This window comes from Oncorhynchus nerka, linkage group LG4 (genome assembly GCF_034236695.1).
Source record: "Oncorhynchus nerka isolate Pitt River linkage group LG4, Oner_Uvic_2.0, whole genome shotgun sequence".
Classification (NCBI taxonomy): Eukaryota; Metazoa; Chordata; class Actinopteri; order Salmoniformes; family Salmonidae; genus Oncorhynchus; species Oncorhynchus nerka.
The window spans coordinates 8122128-8148048 of record NC_088399.1 but is presented as its reverse complement, the minus strand read 5'-3'; the positions used below and the strand labels follow the sequence as shown (position 1 = coordinate 8148048).

Below are 25921 nucleotides of genomic sequence, written 5' to 3'. Positions count from 1 at the left end.
CGTCTTATTTCTCCACCACCCCTTACTTTTTAAAATCTTTACTTCCTCAGGTGACAACATTTTCCAGACTGTTGACAGAATCAGATATTGGACCGCTGAAGGAGGTGGTGCACAATGTAGAGCTCCTGTCACTACAGCAGTTTGACACAGAGCTCTCTTTCCGCAAGAAGATCAGGTTATTTTAAATGTTTTAGTTCTGTAAATCATATATTTAGTAGTGTTGTTGTTTTTTTCTCCAGTTAACGTAGTTGTTTTCCCCCTAGGGAATTTCTGACACCTGGAGATGCATCTAGCAACAAACTACTCATTATTCAGTCAGATTTGTATGAAGCATCACACAATGCAAGTGTCATCGCATCAGCAAAGTAAAGTCAATATAGTTTCATATATATATATCTGCAAATAAATTAAATCTAGGGTCAATCTAATTTCATAAATATCTGTAAACAAAATGAAGATACTATCTGAGAAAATGTTTCATTGTTTTCAGGTACTCTGCCATAAATGAAATCAACAAATCAAAACATGAGGAGATTGAAGGCAAGGTGTTTGTCTACTTCATTACCAAACTGTTCAGATTGGACAGTGGCACTTCCTTTGTTGGATTTCATGGAGGTGAGATGATCATATCAATACATTTTTAAAGCCTGTTGTAATTTAAAAATAAAAAAAATGGAACATGGAATCAGGAAATGTCAATAAAAGGCTATTGGTCGTTTTCTACCAATAGGCCCCTGGAGATCCGTTCACATTGATGACCTCAGAAGATCCAAAGATATTGTTTCAGATCTCAGAGTCTTGCGGAACCTTGCCATCTGTCAACTGTTTGAGGAAAGGCAGGATCAGCCTCAAGGTATAAAAAACACATTTAAAAAGCTGTGTTGTGATTATGTAAATGACCGGCTATGAAAATCCTTCTGACACTTGAGTGCGGTTACATGCACACAATAATGAGATTAATATAATAGTTTATCTAAAAACATTTACATGCTTTTCAAGAAGAACGATTTATTTTAATAATCCTGTTGACATGGACACATCTGAAATCAGGCTACCCCGATGACACTCTGATAAATGCAGAAAATCTCCAATCAAAATAAACGTTCTACCTCAGCGACCATGTTATTTTTTGGGAAGTATATTTTATTCTGAGTTCGGACATTTTAACGTTTGTATATGAAAACTACTTCTAAAGACATACATTTAGTTGTTCCGAGAACACACCGCTCGTGCAATAGAGGGAGGCTCTCGGCTGGTGCTAGCACATGCGCAGATCAAATGCACCGCCGGAATGCAGATTTAAGGTGTTAGTATGTCCTAATAGTTCTAAAAGATTGCTCAGAAAACCAGGGCTTTTAATCGGCGTATGCTTACTTCGATTTTGACCTTACACCGATTTTAAGATAAGCAGAGTCAAGGTTGTTCACATGACTATTGCATAATCTACCTGTTGCCATAAACAGTTTAATATCGAATGATTGGTGTGCATGTAAACATACTCATTGACTCCTGAGGTGATGACCTGTTGACCTCTATACCAGGGTCAGATAATAACCATAGAATAATAATAACCATATTATGCTGGTCATCGCTGATCGTCTTGAATGTGTTGAATAACGATAAGGCCTTAATGGCCACACGTGCTCTTTTTACATTTATTTTCTCCCCAATTTCGTGGTATCCAATTGGTAGTTTACAGTCTTGTCCCATCGCTGCAACTCCCGTACGGACTCGGGAGAGGCGAAGGTCGAGAGCCGTGCGTCCTTCCGAAACACAATCCAGCCAAGCCGCACTGCTTCTTGACACAATGCCCGCTTAACCCGGAAGCCAGCCACACCAATGTGTCGGAGGAAACACCGTACAGCTGGTCGACCGTGTCAGCGTGCACTGCGCCCGGCCCGCCACAGGAGTCGCTAGTGCACGATGGGATAAGAACAACCCTGCTGGCCAAACCCTCCCCTAACCCGGACGACGCTGGGCCAAACCCTCCCCTAACCCGAACGTCGCTGGGCCAACCCCTCCCCTAACCCGGACGACGCTGGGCCAAACCCTCCCCTAACCCGGACGTCGCTGGGCCAAACCCTCCCCTAACCCAGACGACGCTGGGCCAAACCCTCCTCTCTAACCCGGACGTCGCTGGGCCAAACCCTCCCCTAACCCGGACGTCGCTGGGCCAATTGTGTGCCGCCCCAAGGGTCTCCCGGCTGCGACAGAACCTGGACCCGAACCAGGATCTCTAGCTAGCACTGCAGTGCTTTAGACCACTACTCCACTCGGGAGGCCCAAGGCCACATGTACTCTTAAATCTCCACTCAGCACAGCCCCCCCCCCCCCCGGAGCCTTGTTTCTTTCTTAGGTTCCTGCCTTCTAGGGAGTTTTTCCTAGCCACTGTGCTTCTGCATCTGCATTGCTTGCTGTTTGGGGTTTTAGGCTGGGTTTCTGTACAGCACTTTGTGCTTTACAACTGTTGATGTGAAAACGGGCTTCATAAAATAGATGTAATTGATGTAAATGCAGAGCAAAGTAGACAAAGTATAATTTCATGATCTCATCCCATGTCAGGAAGTACTAACTGAAATCTGTATAACACTTCCCCTAAAAGAAAGTTTGTTTACTTACAATTACAAAAACGTTCTTACATTTTGGGCAGGTTTGGATGACATGTACACTGGGACAGATAAACATGACATGGAATTTGAAGGCCAAACAGTGAGTAATATCCAAACTCATCTGCAATTTGATAGACTGATCACACACAAATATATATATATATATATTTTTGGAGCACTTTCATTTTCCTTGGGTTCTCTCTACCTTCCGTAGGCCTGGAAGGATGTCCTGGACACCACACTGTTGCTGCGTAGCTGTGTGCAGAGCACAGTGGGCATGCTCAGAGATCAGATGGAGGGTGGGTTCCGCAACACCAGGAGAGTGGAGATCCTACTGACTCTCCTGACCGACAACGAAGAAAAACAAGGTAGTAGAGCAACAAGTTATTCCGTATTTTTTTTTTTTTTTTTAGTAATGTTATCCGTTCACATTAATCCGACTGTTTCTAATTCACGTTTAAGGAACAGCTGGATTTCTGAGAATTGTTAAGCGACGGCTCCACTCTTTACTGGAAACCCGGGAAAAAAACACTAACTTAACAAAAAACTGGGTCATTAGTGAGGCTTCCAACATTGATGCCTTGCATGAGGGAGGGACATTTAGGTGAGTGAGCATTAATCACCAATGAATTGAGAGACACAAACCCCATCCATATGCTTGTGAAAGATGTCGAAATATTTACTGGGGGGGAAAAATAAATGTTCTAGACTTGAATAACACAATGTAGCTGTTTACTCGGTGCCTTACTCAGCTAGTTTTGTGCTTTAACAGACAAACCCTATGGAAACGACTTCAGGCGGTGGTCATTCCTCTTTTGGCACAACTGGTCTCTGTCATTGACCGTGATGGTAATCTAGACCTCCTGCTGGACACCAACTCTGAAGAGCCAATAAAAAGATTGTGGTTAGACATCTTTGGGGACGATAAACTTCTTGATGTTCCCTTTCCCTATTCTAGTGTGGACAACAAGTAAGTGGCCTCAGTGACAAGGAGCCTTGTTTTCTCTATGGTCTTATTCATTGTGAAAATGTAACATTTTAATTGGACAACGTTTTAATCACGTACAGTTGTATGTTCTTCGTCTCGGCACCCAGAACCAAATCTTGTGAGAGTACCTGCCTCTGCTCAGCTACTGTTTATTTCACTTATCCTTAGATCTTCTTTGCAGTATATTGGCTATTGACATTCATTTACTCCACCATGGCTGGTCTATAACCTAAATTAAAGGACAAGTTAACTTTCTTTTTTTTTTTACCAGGTGTCACTTAGTTTTGAGAAAGGTACCCCACCAGCAATAGACTTCCTCGGGTTTATTTTGCCGTTTCGGGGGCCATGGATAAAACATAAACAAAGGCTCCAAAAACACAGAAATACATACTTTTTTTGAAACATCAAAGCTCTCAGTATAGTGACGCAGGTCTTTTAAACGTTGTACACATTAAATTGTGTCATTCCGAACTTTATCCGCCAACGTTATATTCCATTTTTGTTTTCCGTGTTTGAGCCATACACACACATGCCTTCTCGTTCCCATTGTGGTGATGGTAATATGGAAAATGTGGAATTGGAATTTGGTTTACTTTCTAAATTTAAATGGAATGGGAATCCCAACTCTCTGGAATGCATTAGCCTGGGTTCTATTCCTGCTATGTCCAAAACAGAATCAGTCTGGCGACAAGGCTATCCAGAAATATTTAAGCGATTCCAAGAGTTGATTCCTGGATTTGGAAAACGATTCCAAGAGTTGATTCCTGGATTTGGAAAACGATTCCAAGAGTTGATTCCTGGATTTGGAAATCGATTCCAAGAGTTGATTCCTGGATTTGGAAATCGATTCCAAGAGTTGATTCCTGGATTTGGAAATCGATTCCAAGAGTTGATTCCATAGCAAAAGCGGTACAAAACAATGTTCACACAAGTATAATAATATGTATTTGTTATTTATAGGAATGGAAAATATACATTTTCTACCTGAACCCATGTGCCATTATCAAAATTGCACACAACCAACCAAAAATAATAACACTCACAAAACCTGAAATTTGATGGAAAGTACCATTGTTTTTAAAGTGGCAGGAATCGATTCTTGAAAAATAATTGATTCCTCGTGAAGGAATCTATTCTGAATCCCACTACTGTTAGGAATTGGGGGGGGGGGGGGGGTGACTCCCCTGCCTTATATATTTTTTAAATGTAATTCCATTGTAAATCAACCTATCCTTGTCCCAGTGCTACGTCCAAGACCTTCCTGGTCCAGAATAACATCCCAATAGACAAGAATATCAGCTGCATCATGCCCTTCAGCTGGAGGATCAAGGACTACCTGAATGAGCTCTGGATTTATGCTCTGCAACATGAAGGTAGTAGCTTCTCAGAACACATCTGCGGCAGGGTGTCATCATAGTGTAACCTATGCATTGCACTGTTAAAATTTATTTTTGTTTCCCTATTGTTTGACAGGCCAAAGTCAGAGGCAGTTGGAGGAGTTTTTTGGGAAGACTCCTCTGGGCCGCTACATTGCGATGGCGGACAATGAGATGCAGACAGAGCTTTTCCACAGATACCTGCAGGATTTCATTACCATGACCATGAATGTGACTTGTGCAGAGGACCTACAGGTTGGATTTCTCTTTGCACTTTCGGCCATGATTCAGTGTTTCCCCTATGAGATTTTTCAGCAGCGGTGGCAAGGTTAGCATAGAGAGAGGGGTTGGGACATTTGACAGTTTCTGCAATTCTACCAATTTTGTCATGGCTTATGCCGTGTTCTTATACTATTTAAGTGACTCAAAAAATTATAGCAAAATTAACGGGGGCCCCATGCATCTACTCATTCCAGGGTTTTTCTTTATGTTTTCTATTTTCTACATTGTAGAATAATAGTGAAGACAATAAAACTATGAAATAACACATATGGAATCCATGTAGTAACCAAAACAAAAGTGTTACAATAAATCAAAATATGTTTTATATTTGAGATTCTTCAACGTAGCCATCCTTTGCCTTGATGACAGCTTTGCACACGCTTGCTGTCTCAACCAGCTTCACCTGGAATGCTTTTCCAACATTCTTGAAGGAGATCCCACATATGCTGAGCACTTGTTGGCTGCTTTTCCTTCACTCTGCAGTCCATCTCATCCCAAACCATCTCAATTGGGTTGAGGTCCGGTGATTGTGGAGGCCAGGTCATCTGATGCAGCACTCCATCACTCTCCTGCTTGGTCAAATAGCCATTACACAGCCTGGAGGTGTGTTGGGTCATTATCCTGTTGAAAAACAAATAATAGTCCCACTAAGCGCAAACCAGATGGGAGGCTGTATCTCTGCAGAATGCTGTGGTAGCCATGCTGGTTAAGTGTGCCTTGAATTCTAAATAAATCATAGACCGTGTCACCAGAAAAACACCATCACACCTCCTCCTCCATGCTTCACAGTGTGAACCACACATGCAGAGATCATCCATTCACCTACTATGCGTCTCACGAAGACACAGCGGTTGGAACCAAAAACCTCAAATTTGGTCTCGTCTAATGTCCATTGCTCGTGTTTCTTGGCCCGAGCAAGCCTCTTATTGTTATTGGTGTCCTTTAGTAGTAGTTTCTTTGCAGAAATTCGACCATGAAGGTCTGAGTCTCTTCTGAACAGTTGCTGTTGAGATGTGTCTGTTACTTGAACTCTGTGAAGCATTTATTTGGGCTGCAATCTGAGGCTGGTAACTCTAATGAACTTATCCTCTGCAGCAGAGGTAACTCTGGGTCTTCCTTTCCTGTATCGGTCCTCATGAGAGCCCGTTTCATTATAGTGCTTGATGGTTTTTGAAGTTCTTTACCTTCATGTCTTAAAGTAATGATGGACTGTCATTTCTCTTTGCTCATTTGCCCTGTTCTTGCCATAATATGGACTTCTTCTGTATACCACCCCTAGTTTGTCAAAACAACTGATTGGCTCAAACGCATTTAGAAATTCCACAATTTAACTTTTAACAAGTTCCACCTGTTAATTAAATTGCATTCCAGGTGACTACGTCATGAAGCAGGTTGAGAGAACGCCAAGAGTGTGCAAATCTGTCATCAAGGCAAAGGGTGGCTACATTGAGTAATCTCAAATATAAAATATATTTTGATTTGTTTACCACTTTTTTTGGTTACTACATGATTCCATATGTGTTATTTCATAGTATTGATGTCTTCACTATTATTCTACAATGTAGAAAATTGTAAAAAAAATAAAAATAGAGTGGAGGCCATGATTTAGCAGCTAAATTAATATAGGGAAAATGCTGATTATTTTTCCAAAGTTCAATCCAGGTTGTCAAGAGGGATGTGTAATATATTGAGGTGTGTGTGTGTGTGTGTGTGTGTGTGCGCAACAATCTAGCTCCTTTGTGGCGCCTTGACCTGTTGTGTGAACGAGCTGCGACTAGGTCATGATGCTATGTGTACGGAGGTGGCCTCTCTGCCCTGGGTCCATGATGCCTACAACCAGTTTAAGAACCGCCTACAGAACTTGTCCAGAATGATCAGCATCCCCCGAGTGGGTCAGGGCCTCCTGGCGAACACACACATCAGAGAAGGGATGGAGCTGGTGAGTATATACTAGGGTACTACATTCTCATGTAAAAAGAAAAAAAGGCCCAATTGATATCAATACAAGTACTGTAAAAGTAAGAAGGGGGAAAAAGCCTGTTTCGTTGCCTCGCCAACTCTTATTGTTAACTGTCACTGTTTGCATTAAGGACGTCAACAGTTGCTCAAATAATGTACATGATGCTGTGAGTTTATACAAGTATATCTACAGGGTGTTTTGCAGCATTATTCTCTTTCCCTCACGATCTACAGGGTGTTTTGCAGCATTATTCTCTTTCCCTCACTATCTACAGGGTGTTTTGCAGCATTATTCTCTTTCCCTCACTATCTACAGGGTGTTTTGCAGCATTATTCTCTTTCCCTCACTGTATCTAAAGGGAGTTTTTCAGCATGATCCTCTATCCCTCCCTGTATCTCGAGGGAGTTTCAGCATTATCCTCTGTCCCTCACTATATCTGAAGGGGTATGTTCGGCATTATCCTCTATCCCTCACTATGTCTGAAGGGAGTTTTCAGCATTATCATCTATCCCTCACTATATCTCAAGGGAGTTATCAGCATTATCCTCTATCCCTCACTATATCTAAAGGGGTATTTTGGCATTATCCTCTATCCCTCACTCTATCTAAAGTTTTTTTGCAGCATTATTCTCTATCCCTCACTATCTACAGGGCGTTTTTGTAGCATTATCCTCTATCCCTCACTATATCTAATGGGGTGTTTTCATCATTATCCTCTATCCCTCACTATATCAATAGGGAGTTTTCCGCATTATCATCTATCCCTCGCTATATCTCAAGGGAGTTTTCAGCATTAACCTCTATCCCTCACTGCATCTAACAGGATTTTTCAGCATTATCCTCTATCCCTCACTATATCTAAATGGGTAGGTCTGCATTATCCTCTATCCCTCACTATATCCAAAGGGGTTTTTCGGCATTATCCTCTATCCCTCGCTGCATCTAACAGGAGTTTCAGCATTATCCTCTATCCCTCACGATATCTACAGGGATATTTTCGGCATTATCCTCTCCCTCGCTATATCTAAAGGGAGTTTTAAGCATTATCCCCTATCCCTCACTATATCTAAAGGGGTATTTTGGCATTATCCTCTATCCCTCACTATATTTAAAGGGTGTTCAGCACGATCCTCTCCCTCGCTATATCTAAAGGGAGTTTTAAGCATTACCCTCTATCCCTCACTATATCTAAGGGGTGTTCAGCATTATCCTCTCCCTCACTATATCTAAAGGGAGTACTCAGCATTATCCTCTATCCCTCACTATATCTAAAGGGAGTTCTCAGCATTATCCCCTATCCCTCACTATATCTAAATGGGTAGGTCTGCATTATCCTCTATCCCTCGCTATATTTCAAGGGTGTTTTCAGCATTATCCTCTATCCCTCACTATATTTCAAGGGTGTTTTCAGCATTATCCTCTATCACTCACTGCTCACCAGGTCCTGGACGTGTATGCGGCCTTGGCCTGTGTGGAACACCTGGAGCCTCAGGCTCTGGACACAGATGCCCAGCGGCTACACTGGCTCAGGCAGGTCAAGAGACTCCAAGTGCCCATAGAGCTGGTCTGTTCTGAGGAGAGTCGTAGACACTATGGGGAGAGAAGCAAGGCCATGGTCTTCAGAGTCCAGTGAGTTCAACGGGATTGGAGTATAATGAATAATTGTCCGTCCGAAGAAGTAAATTTAGCCGTCCTTAGGCATCGCCTTACATACATGACACAAACAACACATCATACCCGTTATTACGCGTTACAAACCGGATGGACGGCGAAGATGACACGCCAGACCTACTATACATTAGAAATACAATATTTATATTATTTAATATATTTATATTTAATCCCATAGGACATTCTTTTGCATATACACGATCGAGCTAAGTAACTGTCAACTACTGTTGTATACATTAATATATAGGTAACTGTCAACTACTGTTCTGTACATGAATATATAGGTAACTGTTAACTACTGTTCTGTACATGAATATATAGGTAACTGTTAACTACTGTTCTGTACATCAATATATAGGTAACTGTTAACTACTGTTCTGTACATGAATATATAGGTAACTTAACTACTGTTCTGTACATGAATATATAGGTAACTGTCAACTACTGTTCTGTACATCAATATGTAGGTAACTTCAACTACTGTTCTGTACATGAATATATAGGTAACTGTTAACTACTGTTCCGTACATGGAAAAAGTCACATTCCAGTACATGTACATAAGATTCCTTAGTTGCTGCTACAACATGAGTGGTTGTTTTCTGGTCCCTGTAGGAGCAGATGGAATCGTATCTTCGTCCTGTCTCTATTTGTGGAGCACTTGTTGCTGGGCGTGGAGAAAGTGGACAAGAGGCTGAAGCCTTTCGTTTTGGCATCCGTACGACGGTTGTGCCACGTGAGATCCATCTTATCCTCTTCTCTGTTTATATTTCTATTATATATAAATATATATAATATTTATATATATTTATATTATATTTATTATATTTTATAATTTTTTAAATTTTAAACTCTTCTTAATTAATCAAGGTACTGGAGAGGGATGCCGACGTTAAAATGAAACAGGCGTTTGAGGAAGTACTCAATATTCTTAAGGCCTGCAGAGAAGAAGCAGTTGAAAACAAATGGTGAGAAAACTCATGTTGACGATTATAAATCATTAAGGTTACGTTTCAGCTAGTCAAATACGGCTTGATTTACCACTGACGATTCTAAATGCAATTACCATAACGCCAATTGTCACTCTTAATAGCCATGCAAACCACTGTGTGCTAGCGTCAGAGAAGCTTGAAAGATTAATCGACCAATCAGATTACTTCATGTAAATCCTGTGTGTACTGTACAAGGTAGATTTAGACAGGAGTCTATGGGAGAGTGGAATGTTCCCAAGTACATCTTAGTTAATCGCGTGTTGAATCAATTCAATTGATTTTCAAAGATTCTCTGTCGCTAGCACGCATTGGCAACACAGATATATCTTGATAATGGGTGAGTGGCTATTGCTGACATCAGTAAAGGTTTTATTCGGAGTTGAAGCGCCAATTCGAACATTTTAAATGTCACTCTTCACGACGACGTGTACCTTCGGTTTATCCTGAACTGAAATGGACATTTTGGACACAAACCCCACCTCTTTTCATTGTTTCATTGTGCAGGAATGCCAAGCAGTTCAAGAAGAAGTGCAGTGCTTTCTTCATTGACCTGGTCTCTACGGTTTGCTTCAAGGACAACTGTCCGCCCTGTACAGCCATCATCCTCCACCTGTTGTCCTTCCTCACAGTGGAGGCTCAATCTAGTCCTGTCATCACAGGTACCCTCCTTCCGTCTGACAGATTGTCCCAGGCAAAACAAACCCTTAAATTCTATGCGTTTTCGGATCTGAAAGAACTCGATGATTGTAAAACAATATGACAAAAGTTCCACAAATTCCATCAGATCTTCAAACCCAGAAGGTCAAATGGGGCTTTGTTTTTTTGTTTTGGGACAGGCCATTGTGTCCCTTCAGTGTTCGCAAATCTAATATTTGTGTGTTATTTTGTTTCCCTCTCGGCCAGGACGTCGACAGATTCAGAGGCGCTCTCGCTTTGATCAGTCTGTGGACAACATCCAGTGGTTCGTTGGATCGGTTTGGTTGTTATTCATCAAACTGCTTCACCTGCTCTTCCACCTGCTGAACTTACTCATGGTGGAGGCTCAGTCTGCCTTCAATATCAGAGGTATCCTCCTGCTGTCTGACAGCTTGTATCAGCGTGATGGAGAAATGTGAGTTTTTTTCTTTGTATTTCTTACATCCGTTTTCTTTACCAGGACCTTTTCGCAGACCAACCAAGGCAATCTCTCCCTTCGGTGTTGATGTGGACAAAAGTCCAGTGGTTTGGTCAGTCGTGCTGAAACTCCTGCTCAAGTACAGGTGAGTTACAAGTGCTGGTTGTCCGCGTTTTATTTCATGGGGTTAAGTTTATCAAGATACCCCACCAACAACAAAAAAAAGTTGATTGAATGGGTTTTTCTATGTTTTGTCTTGAAGCTTTGATGATGTCAAAGGTCACCTGCAGCAGCATCTGACCGAAGTTGAGAAGAGTGACATCTTGGAGGAATCAAGAAAAACTGAACTTTATTCCTTATACATAAACTGCATGGAGGTATGAACACAATTTCACGTTTTTAAATTTGCAATAGAAGTCAGCATTTATCTGATTGTGAAGATCATTGTGCACTGTTGATAAAATGTTAGAGCCATTGAATTAGTACAAATGTTCCCAAACAGTGGATTGTGGGAACAACTGTTAAAAAAAATACTATATTAAATCATTCAGGGTAACAATGAAGTTACTTACAATAATTGTTATCAATATAAAATGAGCAAAAAAATAAAACACAATATAATTTTGTGGCAAATCATAATTTCTCAATCAAGTATTTTTCCAGGATGCTTAGTACAAATCAGCTAATTATGAATTACGTTCTGCAATTAGGAAAGTTAATAAAACCAACTACATAAAACATCTGGAGGAGTAATTCAATGTTATTAAAGGTGTCATTTTCAGGTCATCTACGTTTGTTTAAATACGGTAATAAATAAATAATACCATATTTATTTTATATAGCGCTTTTCATTACTTTCAGAATCTCAAAGTCACTTTAGAAACAAAACTCATTTAGATATGTGGCAGTTCTTGGTCAATGGTAATCCACAGATTCAGATAATGCATATAAACAATATGGCTATTTTAATTTAGTCATATTGGTGAAGTTCCTGCAATGTTAAACACTACTTCCGTATTGGATAGATTTGAGACCAATCGGATCTCTGGAAATGAGGAAGTCGTTTTTTACAACCACCAAGTCAATCTCTGTGATTGGTCAGGTTATTTACCAAGAGCAGATGACGTCACCTGACCCTCGGATAAACCAAGAAGAAAATATACATCCTCAGACTGCTACTGCATGTGTTCCTATAGTATACACTGAATGACAAAACATTAAGAACACCTTCCTAATATGGAGTTGCAGCCCTTTTTTGCCCTCAGAACAGCCTCAATTCATCGGGACATGGGACTCTATAAGGTGTTGAAAGTGTTCCACAGGGATGCTGGTCCATGTTGACTCTACAAGGTGTCGAAAGCGTTCCACAGGGATGCTGGTCCATGTTGACTCTACAAGGTGTCGAAAGCGTTCCACAGGGATGCTGGTCCATGTTGACTCTACAAGGTGTTGAAAGCGTTCCACAGGGATGCTGGTCCATGTTGACTCTACAAGGTGTTGAAAGCGTTCCACAGGGATGCTGGTCCATGTTGACTCCACTGCTTCCCACAGTTGTGTCAAGTTGACTGGTTGTCCATTGGGTGGTGGACCATTCTTTATACACAGGAGAAACTGTTGAGCGTGAAAAAACCCAGCATCGTTGCAGTTCTTGACATTCTCAAACCGGTGCGCCTGGTACCTACTACCATAACCGGTTTAAAGGCACTTAGATTTTGTCTTGCCGATTCACCCTCTGAATGGCACCCATACACAATCCATGTCTCAAATGTCTCCTGTATATACAGGGGGCACTGGTACAGAGTCAATCAATCAAATGTATTTATAAAGCCCTTTTTACATCAGCCGATGTCACAAAGTGCTGTACAGAAACCCATCCTAAAACCCCAAACATTAAGCAATGCAGATGTATAAGCACGGTGGCTTGGAAAAACTCCCTAGAATGGCAGGAACCTAGGAAGAAACCTAGAGAGGAACCAGGCTCTGAGGGGTGGCCAGTCCTCTTCTGGCTGTGCCGGGTGGCGATTATAACAGAACATGGCCAAGATGTTTAAATGTTCATAGATGACCAGCATGGTCAAATAATAATAATAATAGTCTACAGGGGTTGTAGAGGGTGCAACAGGTCAGCACCTCGAGTAAATGTTTTTCCATAGCCGATCATTCAGCGTTAGAGACAGCAGGCGCGGTAGAGGGAGTCGAAAACAGCAAGTCCGGGACATGGTAGCACGTCCGGTGAACAGGTTCCATAGCCGCAGGCAGAACAGTTGAAACTGGAGCAGCAGCATGACCAGGTGGACTGGGGACAGCAAGGAGTCATCATGTCAGGTAGTCCTGAGGCATGGTCCTAGGGCTCAGGTCCTCCTCCTCCTCCGAGAGAGAGAATTAGAGGGAGTATACTTAAATTCACACAGTACACCTGATAAGACAGGAGAAATACTCCAGATATAACAGACTGACCCTAGCCCCCCGACAGCATAATTACTGGAGGCTGAGACAGGATTGATTCTCTCGTTAACACAGGTGTGAGTGTTGACAAGGCTGGAGATCACTCTGTCATTCTGATTGAGTTTAAATAACAGACTGGAAGCTTCAAAGGGAGGGTGGTGCATGGAATCATTGTTCTTCCTCTGTCAACCATGGTTGCCTGCAAGGAAACACGTGCCGTCATCATTGCTTTGCACAAAAAGGGCTTCACAGGCAAGGATATTGCTGCCAGTAAGATTGCACCTAAATCAACCATTTATCGGATCATCAAGAACTTCAAGGAGAGCCGTTCAATTGTTGTGAAGAAGGCTTCAGGGCGCCCAAGAAAGCCCAGCAAGCGCCAGGACCGTCTCCTAAAGTTGATTCCGCTGCGGGATCGGGGCACCACCAGTACAGAGCTGCTCAGGAACGGCAGCAGGCAGGTGTGAGTGCATCTGCACGCACAGTGAGGCGAATACTTTTGGAGGATGGCCTGGTGTCAAGAAGGGCAGCAAAGTAGCCACTTCTCTCCAGAAAAAACATCAGGAACAGACTGATATTCTGCAAAAGGTACAGGGATTGGACTGCTGAGGACTGGGGTAAAGACATATTCTCTGATAAATCCACTTTCTGATTGTTTGGGGCATCCGGATAAAAGCTTGTCAGGAGAAAACAAGGTGAGCGCTACCATCAGTCCTGTGTCATGCCAACAGTAAAGCATCCTGAGACCATTCATGTGTGGGGTTGCTTCTCAGCCAAGGGAGTGGGCTCACTCACAATTTTGCCTAAGAACACAGCCATGAATAAAGAATGGTACCAACACATCCTCCGAGAGCATTGCAGAGGTCTTGAACAAGAAGGGTCAACACTGCAAATATTGACTCTTTGCATCAACTTCATGTAATTGTCAATAAAAGCCTTTGACACTTACTAAGCATCTCTCTGTCTCTCTCTCGCTCTCTCTCACGCTCTCTGTCTCTCACTCTCACGCACACTCTCACGCGCTCTCTCTCACGCGCTCTCTCACACACGCTCTCTCTCACACGCTCTCTCTCACACGCGCTCTCTCACGCGCTCTCTCACACGCTCTCTCTCACACGCTCTCTCTCACGCGCTCTCTCTCACGCGCTCTCTCTCACATGCTCTCTCTCGCTCTCTCTCTCGCGCTCTCTCACACACGCTCTCTCTCACACGCTCTCTCACACGCTCTCTCACACGCTCTCTCTCACGCGCTCTCTCTCACACGCTCTCTCTCACGCTCTCTCTCACGCGCTTCTCTCACGCGCTCTCTCACATGCTCTCTCTCGCTCTCACACGCTCTCTCTCACACGCTCTCTCGCGCTCTCTCTCTCTCACACGCTCTCTCTCACACGCTCTCTCTCACACGCTCTCTCTCGCGCTCTCTCTCTCTTCTCCCCCCAGGTGTGGCAGTTTGAGAGAAATGGACGGAGCCTTTCACACATGAGAATTTTTTATTCTCCTGCCTAAAGTTGAAGCTCATCAAATAGCAATATTCTTAAAATATGTTCCAGGTCTTTGCATTACATCAAACAACAAATATATGCTGGGAATTGCAGTGCCATAAAATTACTCAAATGTTTGCATGGTGAATTCAACTTTAAAAAACCTGTTCATTTCTAACTGATAATGAAGTTCACGTGCCGTGTTAAATACTGCATCGAGAATTCTTACTTCCGATACAATACACAGACAAGAACACTTTTTGTATTTAAGGCAAGTAGGCAACATTAGCCCAGTTCAAACCGTAATATTTAATGGGTTATTAGGTAAACCGTCCTGTGTGTCTCAGTTGGTAGAGCCCTTACAGCACCAGGGTCGTAGTTTTGATTCCTGTTGGGGCATTAATAGAAAATGAATAGAAATAGAATGACTGGAAGTCCCTTTGGATAAAAGTGTCTGTTAAATTGCGTGTATTAACTGAAAATACCGTGCCCGTCATTGCTCAGGTGGTTTTTTTTAGCTCATCGAGCGTCTTTTTAGAGCAAGGAATAACGTCACCCAATCATGGCATAATCTGACTTATTTGACTTGATATCATCTGATATCCCCGTTGTTCCTCCAGGACTCCTTGCATGAGAAGATGCAGTGTCGCACAACGGTGTCGCAGCAGGAGTGTCTACAGAATGAGAGCGCCTTCCTGAGTGACTTCCTGCGCTCAGGCGCTGCGTCTAGACAGATGGCCACTATAGAGTGCTTCCAGCAGGTGGCCAGGTTACGCATGTGTCTGGATATGGCTGGGAATCTATTGGGAGACAAACAACGGTTGAGTGCCACAGGTACTTAATTCAATTTTTTCCCAAAATGATACATAACCATAGCGAAAAACAAATACTGTGTATATAGTAGTTTTTTGTAACCGATTAACCCAAAAGGTATTTATTGTCTCCAGGCATGGTATACTGGTTTAATGTATTCTAGCTACATATATTACTGTCTACAGTATCAATTTATAAAATATATATATATATTTTACGTTCATTTGGGGCGGCAGGGTAGCCTAGTGGGTAGAGTGTTGAATTAGTAACTGGAAAGTTGCAAGTTCAAATCCCCGAGCTGACAAGGTACAAATCTGTCGTTCTGCACCTGAACAGGCAGTTTAACCCACTGTTCCCCGGTAGGCCATCATTGTAAATGTGAATTTGTTCTTAACTGACTTGCCTAGTTAACCTTTATTTAACTAGGCAAGTCAGTTAAGAACAAATCCACATTTACAATGACGGCCTAGGAACAGTGGGTTAACTGCCTTGTTCAGGGGGCAGAACAACATATTTTTACCTTGTCAGCTCGGGGATTCAATCCAGCAACCTTTCGGTTACAGGCCCAACGCTCTAACCACTAGGCTACCTGCCTCCTCTACACTCTAACCACTAGGCTACCTACCACACTCTAACCACTAGGCTACCTACCACCTCTACGCTCTAACCACTAGGCTACCTGCCTCCTCTACACTCTAACCACTAGGCTACCTGCCACCTCTACACTCTAACCACTAGGCTACCCTGCCACCTCTACACTCTAACCACTAGGCTACCCTGCCTCCTCTACACTCTAACCACTAGGCTACCTGCCACCTCTACACTCTAACCACTAGGCTACCTACCTCCTCTACACTCTAACCACTAGGCTACCTGCCTCCTCTACACTCTAACCACTAGGCTACCTGCCACCTCTACACTCTAACCACTAGGCTACCTACCTCCTCTACACTCTAACCACTAGGCTACCTGCCTCCTCTACACTCTAACCACTAGGCTACCTGCCTCCTCTACACTCTAACCACTAGGCTACCTACCTCCTCTACACTCTAACCACTAGGCTACCTACCTCCTCTACACTCTAACCACTAGGCTACCTACCTCCTCTACACTCTAACCACTAGGCTACCTACCTCCTCTACACTCTAACCACTAGGCTACCTACCTCCTCTACACTCTAACCACTAGGCTACCTGCCTCCTCTACACTCTAACCACTAGGCTACCTGCCTCCTCTACACTCTAACCACTAGGCTACCTACCACCTCTACGCTCTAACCACTAGGCTACCTGCCTCCTCTACACTCTAACCACTAGGCTACCTACCACCTCTACACTCTAACCACTAGGCTACCTGCCTCCTCTACACTCTAACCACTAGGCTACCTGCCTCCTCTACACTCTAACCACTAGGCTACCTGCCACCTCTACGCTCTAACCACTAGGCTACCTGCCGCCTCTACACTCTAACCACTAGGCTACCTGCCTCCTCTACACTCTAACCACTAGGCTACCTGCCACCTCTAACCACTAGGCTACCTACCACCTCTACGCTCTAACCACTAGGCTACCTGCCTCCTCTACACTCTAACCACTAGGCTACCTACCACCTCTACACTCTAACCACTAGGCTACCTGCCTCCTCTACACTCTAACCACTAGGCTACCTGCCTCCTCTACACTCTAACCACTAGGCTACCTACCTCCTCTACACTCTAACCACTAGGCTACCTACCTCCTCTACACTCTAACCACTAGGCTACCTACCTCCTCTACACTCTAACCACTAGGCTACCTACCTCCTCTACACTCTAACCACTAGGCTACCTACCTCCTCTACACTCTAACCACTAGGCTACCTGCCTCCTCTACACTCTAACCACTAGGCTACCTGCCTCCTCTACACTCTAACCACTAGGCTACCTACCACCTCTACGCTCTAACCACTAGGCTACCTGCCTCCTCTACACTCTAACCACTAGGCTACCTACCACCTCTACACTCTAACCACTAGGCTACCTGCCTCCTCTACACTCTAACCACTAGGCTACCTGCCTCCTCTACACTCTAACCACTAGGCTACCTGCCACCTCTACGCTCTAACCACTAGGCTACCTGCCGCCTCTACACTCTAACCACTAGGCTACCTGCCTCCTCTACACTCTAACCACTAGGCTACCTACCACCTCTACGCTCTAACCACTAGGCTACCTGCCTCCTCTACACTCTAACCACTAGGCTACCTACCACCTCTACACTCTAACCACTAGGCTACCTGCCTCCTCTACACTCTAACCACTAGGCTACCTGCCTCCTCTACACTCTAACCACTAGGCTACCTGCCACCTCTACGCTCTAACCACTAGGCTACCTGCCGCCTCTACACTCTAACCACTAGGCTACCTGCCTCCTCTACACTCTAACCACTAGGCTACCTACCTCCTCTACACTCTAACCACTAGGCTACCTACCTCCTCTACACTCTAACCACTAGGCTACCTGCCACCTCTACACTCTAACCACTAGGCTACCTGCCTCCTCTACACTCTAACCACTAGGCTACCTGCCTCCTCTACACTCTAACCACTAGGCTACCCTGCCGCCTCTACACTCTAACCACTAGGCTACCTGCCGCCTCTACACTCTAACCACTAGGCTACCTGCCACCTCTACACTCTAACCACTAGGCTACCCTGCCACCTCTACACTCTAACCACTAGGCTACCCTGCCTCCTCTACACTCTAACCACTAGGCTACCTGCCACCTCTACACTCTAACCACTAGGCTACCTACCTCCTCTACACTCTAACCACTAGGCTACCTGCCTCCTCTACACTCTAACCACTAGGCTACCTGCCACCTCTACACTCTAACCACTAGGCTACCTACCTCCTCTACACTCTAACCACTAGGCTACCTGCCTCCTCTACACTCTAACCACTAGGCTACCTGCCTCCTCTACACTCTAACCACTAGGCTACCTACCTCCTCTACACTCTAACCACTAGGCTACCTGCCACCTCTACACTCTAACCACTAGGCTACCTACCTCCTCTACACTCTAACCACTAGGCTACCTACCTCCTCTACACTCTAACCACTAGGCTACCTACCTCCTCTACACTCTAACCACTAGGCTACCTACCTCCTCTACACTCTAACCACTAGGCTACCTACCTCCTCTACACTCTAACCACTAGGCTACCTACCACCTCTACACTCTAACCACTAGGCTACCTACCTCCTCTACACTCTAACCACTAGGCTACCTACCACCTCTACACTCTAACCACTAGGCTACCTGCCACCTCTACACTCTAACCACTAGGCTACCTGCCTCCTCTACACTCTAACCACTAGGCTACCTGCCTCCTCTACGCTCTAACCACTAGGCTACCTGCCTCCTCTACACTCTAACCACTAGGCTACCTGCCTCCTCTACACTCTAACCACTAGGCTACCTGCCTCCTCTACACTCTAACCACTAGGCTACCTACCACCTCTACGCTCTAACCACTAGGCTACCTGCCTCCTCTACACTCTAACCACTAGGCTACCTACCACCTCTACACTCTAACCACTAGGCTACCTGCCTCCTCTACACTCTAACCACTAGGCTACCTGCCTCCTCTACACTCTAACCACTAGGCTACCTACCTCCTCTACACTCTAACCACTAGGCTACCTACCTCCTCTACACTCTAACCACTAGGCTACCTGCCTCCTCTACACTCTAACCACTAGGCTACCTGCCTCCTCTACACTCTAACCACTAGGCTACCCTGCCTCCTCTACACTCTAACCACTAGGCTACCTGCCTCCTCTACACTCTAACCACTAGGCTACCTGCCTCCTCTACACTCTAACCACTAGGCTACCTGCACCTCTACGCTCTAACCACTAGGCTACCTGCCTCCTCTACACTCTAACCACTAGGCTACCTACCACCTCTACACTCTAACCACTAGGCTACCTACCTCCTCTACACTCTAACCACTAGGCTACCTGCCTCCTCTACACTCTAACCACTAGGCTACCTGCCACCTCCTACGCTCTAACCACTAGGCTACCTGCCGCCTCTACACTCTAACCACTAGGCTACCTGCCTCCTCTACACTCTAACCACTAGGCTACCTGCCTCCTCTACGCTCTAACCACTAGGCTACCTACCTCCTCTACACTCTAACCACTAGGCTACCTACCACCTCTACACTCTAACCACTAGGCTACCTGCCTCCTCTACACTCTAACCACTAGGCTACCTACCACCTCTACACTCTAACCACTAGGCTACCTACCTCCTCTACACTCTAACCACTAGGCTACCTACCACCTCTACACTCTAACCACTAGGCTACCTGCCACCTCTACACTCTAACCACTAGGCTACCTACCTCCTCTACACTCTAACCACTAGGCTACCTGCCTCCTCTACACTCTAACCACTAGGCTACCTGCCTCCTCTACACTCTAACCACTAGGCTACCTGCCTCCTCTACACTCTAACCACTAGGCTACCTGCCTCCTCTACACTCTAACCACTAGGCTACCTGCCGCCTCTACACTCTAACCACTAGGCTACCCTGCCGCCTCTACTCTCTAACCACTAGGCTACTCTGCCGCCTCTACACTCTAACCACTAGGCTACTCTGCCGCCTCTACACTCTAACCACTAGGCTACTCTGCCGCCTCTACACTCTAACCACTAGGCTACCTGCCTCCTCTACACTCTAACCACTAGGCTACCTGCCTCCTCTACACTCTAACCACTAGGCTACCTGCCTCCTCTACACTCTAACCACTAGGCTACCTGCCTCCTCTACACTCTAACCACTAGGCTACCTACCTCCTCTACACTCTAACCACTAGGTTACCCTGCCACCTCTACACTCTAACCACTAGGCTACCTGCCACCTCTACACTCTAACCACTAGGCTACCTGCCACCTCTACACTCTAACCACTAGGCTACCTACCTCCTCTACACTCTAACCACTAGGCTACCTGCCTCCTCTACACTCTAACCACTAGGCTACCTACCTCCTCTACACTCTAACCACTAGGCTACCCTGCCACCTCTACACTCTAACCACTAGGCTACCCTGCCACCTCTACACTCTAACCACTAGGCTACCCTGCCACCTCTACACTCTAACCATTAGGCTACCTACCTCCTCTATACTCTAACCACTAGGCTACCTGCCTCCTCTACACTCTATCCACTAGGCTACCCTGCCACCTCTACACTCTAACCACTAGGCTACCTGCCACCTCTACACTCTAACCACTAGGCTACCTACCTCCTCTACACTCTAACCACTAGGCTACCCTGCCACCTCTACACTCTAACCACTAGGCTACCTACCTCCTCTACACTCTAACCACTAGGCTACCTGCCTCCTCTACACTCTAACCACTAGGCTACCTGCCTCCTCTACACTCTAACCACTAGACTACATTTACATTTACATTTAAGTCATTTAGCAGACGCTCTTATCCAGAGCGACTCTGCCTCCTCTACACTCTAACCACTAGGCTACCTGCCTCCTCTACACTCTAACCACTAGGCTACCTGCCTCCTCTACACTCTAACCACTAGGCTACCTACCTCCTCTACGCTCTAACCACTAGGCTACCCTGCCACCTCTACACTCTAACCACTAGGCTACTCTGCCACCTCTACACTCTAACCACTAGGCTACCTGCCTCCTCTACACTCTAACCACTAGGCTACCCTGCCACCTCTACACTCTAACCACTAGGCTACCTGCCTCCTCTACACTCTAACCACTAGGCTACCTACCACCTCTACACTCTAACCACTAGGCTACCTGCCACCTCTACACTCTAACCACTAGGCTACCCTGCCGCCCCAGTCAACGACATGGCCAGCATTCTTTCAGTCATTTCTGCTGCCTGGGGTACCTTTTTTTGTCTCAACCTGCACGAACGTGAACTTGTTTTTTGATCTGTCCCTTGGTGAGCCCTTGTCTACGTTTCGCTCATAGATAAAGGGGGCACGCAGATCAAGTCTAAAATAACTTACGTAGAAATTCCTAAGGTTTCCATAGATTTCCAAAAACGACCTTCTTATTTCTAAAATCCTTAGGAATATAGGGTTATGCAACCCTATCTAGATTAAGTTTAAAAAATGGTCTATACTCTGATGCAGTCATGTACTCTACCCAAAAATTCTATACTGTCTATACACATAATCTACCCAATGTCTATACACATACTCTACCCAATGTCTATACACATACTCTACCCAATGTCTATACACATACTCTACCCAATGTCTATACACATACTCTACCCAATGTCTATACACATACTCTACCCAATGTCTATACACATACTCTACCCAATGTCTAGACACATACTCTACCCAATGTCTATACTCTACCCAATGTCTATACACATACTCTACCCAATGTCTAACCACTAGGCTACCTAATGTCTAGACTCTAACCAATGTCTAGACTACCTCTACCCAATGTCTATACACATACTCTACCACTGTCTATACACATACTCTACCCAATGTCTATACACATACTCTACCCAATGTCTATACACATACTCTACCCAATGTCTATACACATACTCTACCCAATGTCTAGACACATACTCTACCCAATGTCTAGACACATACTCTACCCAATGTCTAGACACACTAGGCTACCCAATGTCTAGACACATACTCTACCCAATGTCTAGACTCTACCCAATGTGTAGACACACATACTCTACCCAATGTCTAGACTCTACCCAATGTCTATACACTCCTCTACACTCTACCCAATGGCTATACTCTACCCAATGTCTAGACACATACTCTACCCAATGTCTACCTCTACTCTACCACTAGGCTACCTACTCTACCCAATGTCTATACTCTACCCAATGTCTAGGCACATACCTACCCAATGTCTAACCACTAGGCTACCCAATGTCTATACACATACTCTACCCAATGTCTATACTCTACAAAATGTCTATACACATACTCTGCCCAATGTCTATACTCTCTACCCAATGTCTGCCGCCTATACATACTCTAACCACTAGGTCTATAGACCTGCTACCCAATGTCTATACACATACTACCTGCCTCCTGTCTATATACATACTCTACCCAATGTCTATACACATACTCTACCCAATGTCTATACTCTAACCAATGTCTATACACATACTCTACCCAATGTCTATATACATACTCTACCCAATGCTACCTACCCAATGTCTATACTCTACCAATCTATACACATCTAACCACTAGGCTACCTACATCCTCTACCCAATGTCTAGGCTACCTACTCTCTACACCAAACCACTAGGCTACCTACCTCTCCCAATGTCTAACCACTAGGCTCTACCTACCTCCTCTATACTCTACCCACTGTCTACCTATCCTCTACACTCTACCCAATGTCTATACACATACTCTACCTCAATGTCTACCTACACATACTCTACCCAATGTCTAGACACATACTCTAACCAATGTCTACCTGCCTCCCCAATGTCTAACCACTAGGCTACTCTGCCCCCTCTATACTCTAACCAATGTCTAGACACATACCTACCTGTCTACACTCTACCAATGTCTATACACATACCACAATGTCTAGGCTACCATACCTACCCAATGTCTAACCACTAGGCTACTCTACCCAATGTCTATACACATACTCTACCCAATGTCTCAGACTTCTGCCCAATGTCTATACACATACTCTACCCAATGTCTAGACTCTACCCAATGTCTATACTCTACCCAATGTCTACGTTTCGCTCATACTCTACCCAATGTCTAAAATACATACTTACCCAATGTCTAGATACAAAAACGACCTTCTTATGTCTAAAACAGGCTCTACCCAATGTCTAGACACATACTCTACCAATGTCTAGGCTTTACCCAATGTCTAGACACATACTCTACCCAATGTCTATACTCTACCCAATGTCTATACTACTACCCAATGTCTATATACATACTCTACCCAATGTCTATACACATACTCTACCCAATGTCTAGACACATACTCTACCCAATGTCTAGACTCTACCCAATGTCTAGACACATACTCTACCCAATGTCTATACTCTACCCAATGTCTATACACATACTCTACCCAATGTCTATATACATACTCTACCCAATGTCTATACACATACTCTACCCAATGTCTATACACATACTCTACCCAATGTCTAGACACATACTCTACCCAATGTCTAGACTCTACCCAATGTCTATACTCTACCCAATGTCTAGACACATACTCTACCCAATGTCTAGACACATACTCTACCCAATGTCTATACACATACTCTACCCAATGTCTATACTCTACCCAATGTCTATATACATACTCTACCCAATGTCTATACTCTACCCAATGTCTATACACATACTCTACCCAATGTCTATACACATACTCTACCCAATGTCTAGACTCTACCCAATGTGTAGACACATACTCTACCCAATGTCTAGACTCTACCCAATGTCTATACACATACTCTACCCAATGTCTATACTCTACCCAATGTCTAGACACATACTCTACCCAATGTCTAGACACATACTCTACCCAATGTCTATACTCTACCCAATGTCTATACACATACTCTACCCAATGTCTATACTCTACCCAATGTCTATACACATACTCTACCCAATGTCTATACTCTACAAAATGTCTATACACATACTCTACCCAATGTCTATACACATACTCTACCCAATGTCTATATACATACTCTACCCAATGTCTATAGACATACTCTACCCAATGTCTATACACATACTCTACCCAATGTCTATATACATACTCTACCCAATGTCTATACACATACTCTACCCAATGTCTATACTCTACCCAATGTCTATACACATACTCTACCCAATGTCTATATACATACTCTACCCAATGTCTATACACATACTCTACCCAATGTCTATACTCTACCCAATGTCTATACACATACTCTACCCAATGTCTATATACATACTCTACCCAATGTCTATACACATACTCTACCCAATGTCTATACACATACTCTACCCAATGTCTAGACACATACTCTACCCAATGTCTATACTCTACCCAATGTCTATATACATACTCTACCCAATGTCTATACACATACTCTACCCAATGTCTATACACATACTCTACCCAATGTCTAGACACATACTCTACCCAATGTCTAGACTCTACCCAATGTCTATACACATACTCTACCCAATGTCTATACTCTACCCAATGTCTAGACACATACTCTACCCAATGTCTATACTCTACCCAATGTCTATACACATACTCTACACAATGTCTATACACATACTCTACCCAATGTCTATACACATACTCTACCCAATGTCTATACACATACTCTACCCAATGTCTAGACTCTACCCAATGTCTATACACATACTCTACCCAATGTCTAGACTCTACCCAATGTCTATACTCCTGCCCAATGTCTATACACATACTCTACCCAATGTCTATATACATACTCTACCCAATGTCTATACACATACTCTACCCAATGTCTATACACATACTCTACCCAATGTCTAGACACATACTCTACCCAATGTCTAGACTCTACCCAATGTCTAGACACATACTCTACCCAATGTCTATACTCTACCCAATGTCTATACACATACTCTACCCAATGTCTATATACATACTCTACCCAATGTCTATACACATACTCTACCCAATGTCTAGACACATACTCCAATGTCTAGACTTTACCCAATGTCTAGACACATACTGTACTAATGTCTATACTCTACCCAATATCTATACACATACTCTACCCAATGTCTATATACATACTCTACCCAATGTCTATACACATACTCTACCCAATGTCTATACACATACTCTACCCAATGTCTAGACACATACTGTCTACCCAATGTCTATACTCTACCCAATGTCTAGACACATACTCTACCCAATGTCTAGACACATACTCTACCCAATGTCTATACACATACTCTACCCAATGTCTATACTCTACCCAATGTCTATATACATACTCTACCCAATGTCTATACTCTACCCAATGTCTATACACATACTCTACCCAATGTCTATACACATCTGTCTAGACTCTACCCAATGTCTAGACACATACTCTACCCAATGTCTATACAC

At 44.0% G+C, this 25921-nt stretch overlaps 1 protein-coding gene across 1 annotated transcript in view; it reads left to right on the top strand.

Moving 5' to 3' along the window:
- Positions 1–25921, top strand: part of LOC115117710 (E3 ubiquitin-protein ligase rnf213-alpha-like) — a 108958-nt gene that overhangs the window by 45543 nt on the left and 37494 nt on the right. Inside the window, 19 exon segments of the mRNA XM_065017196.1 lie at positions 51–175; positions 264–365; positions 491–615; positions 731–853; positions 2651–2709; positions 2824–2977; positions 3072–3213; positions 3382–3579; positions 4840–4970; positions 5071–5228; positions 6988–7194; positions 8657–8844; positions 9500–9620; positions 9755–9852; positions 10381–10535; positions 10780–10941; positions 11033–11135; positions 11253–11367; positions 15537–15750. Coding sequence (XP_064873268.1) covers positions 51–175; positions 264–365; positions 491–615; positions 731–853; positions 2651–2709; positions 2824–2977; positions 3072–3213; positions 3382–3579; positions 4840–4970; positions 5071–5228; positions 6988–7194; positions 8657–8844; positions 9500–9620; positions 9755–9852; positions 10381–10535; positions 10780–10941; positions 11033–11135; positions 11253–11367; positions 15537–15750 — 2680 coding nt within the window.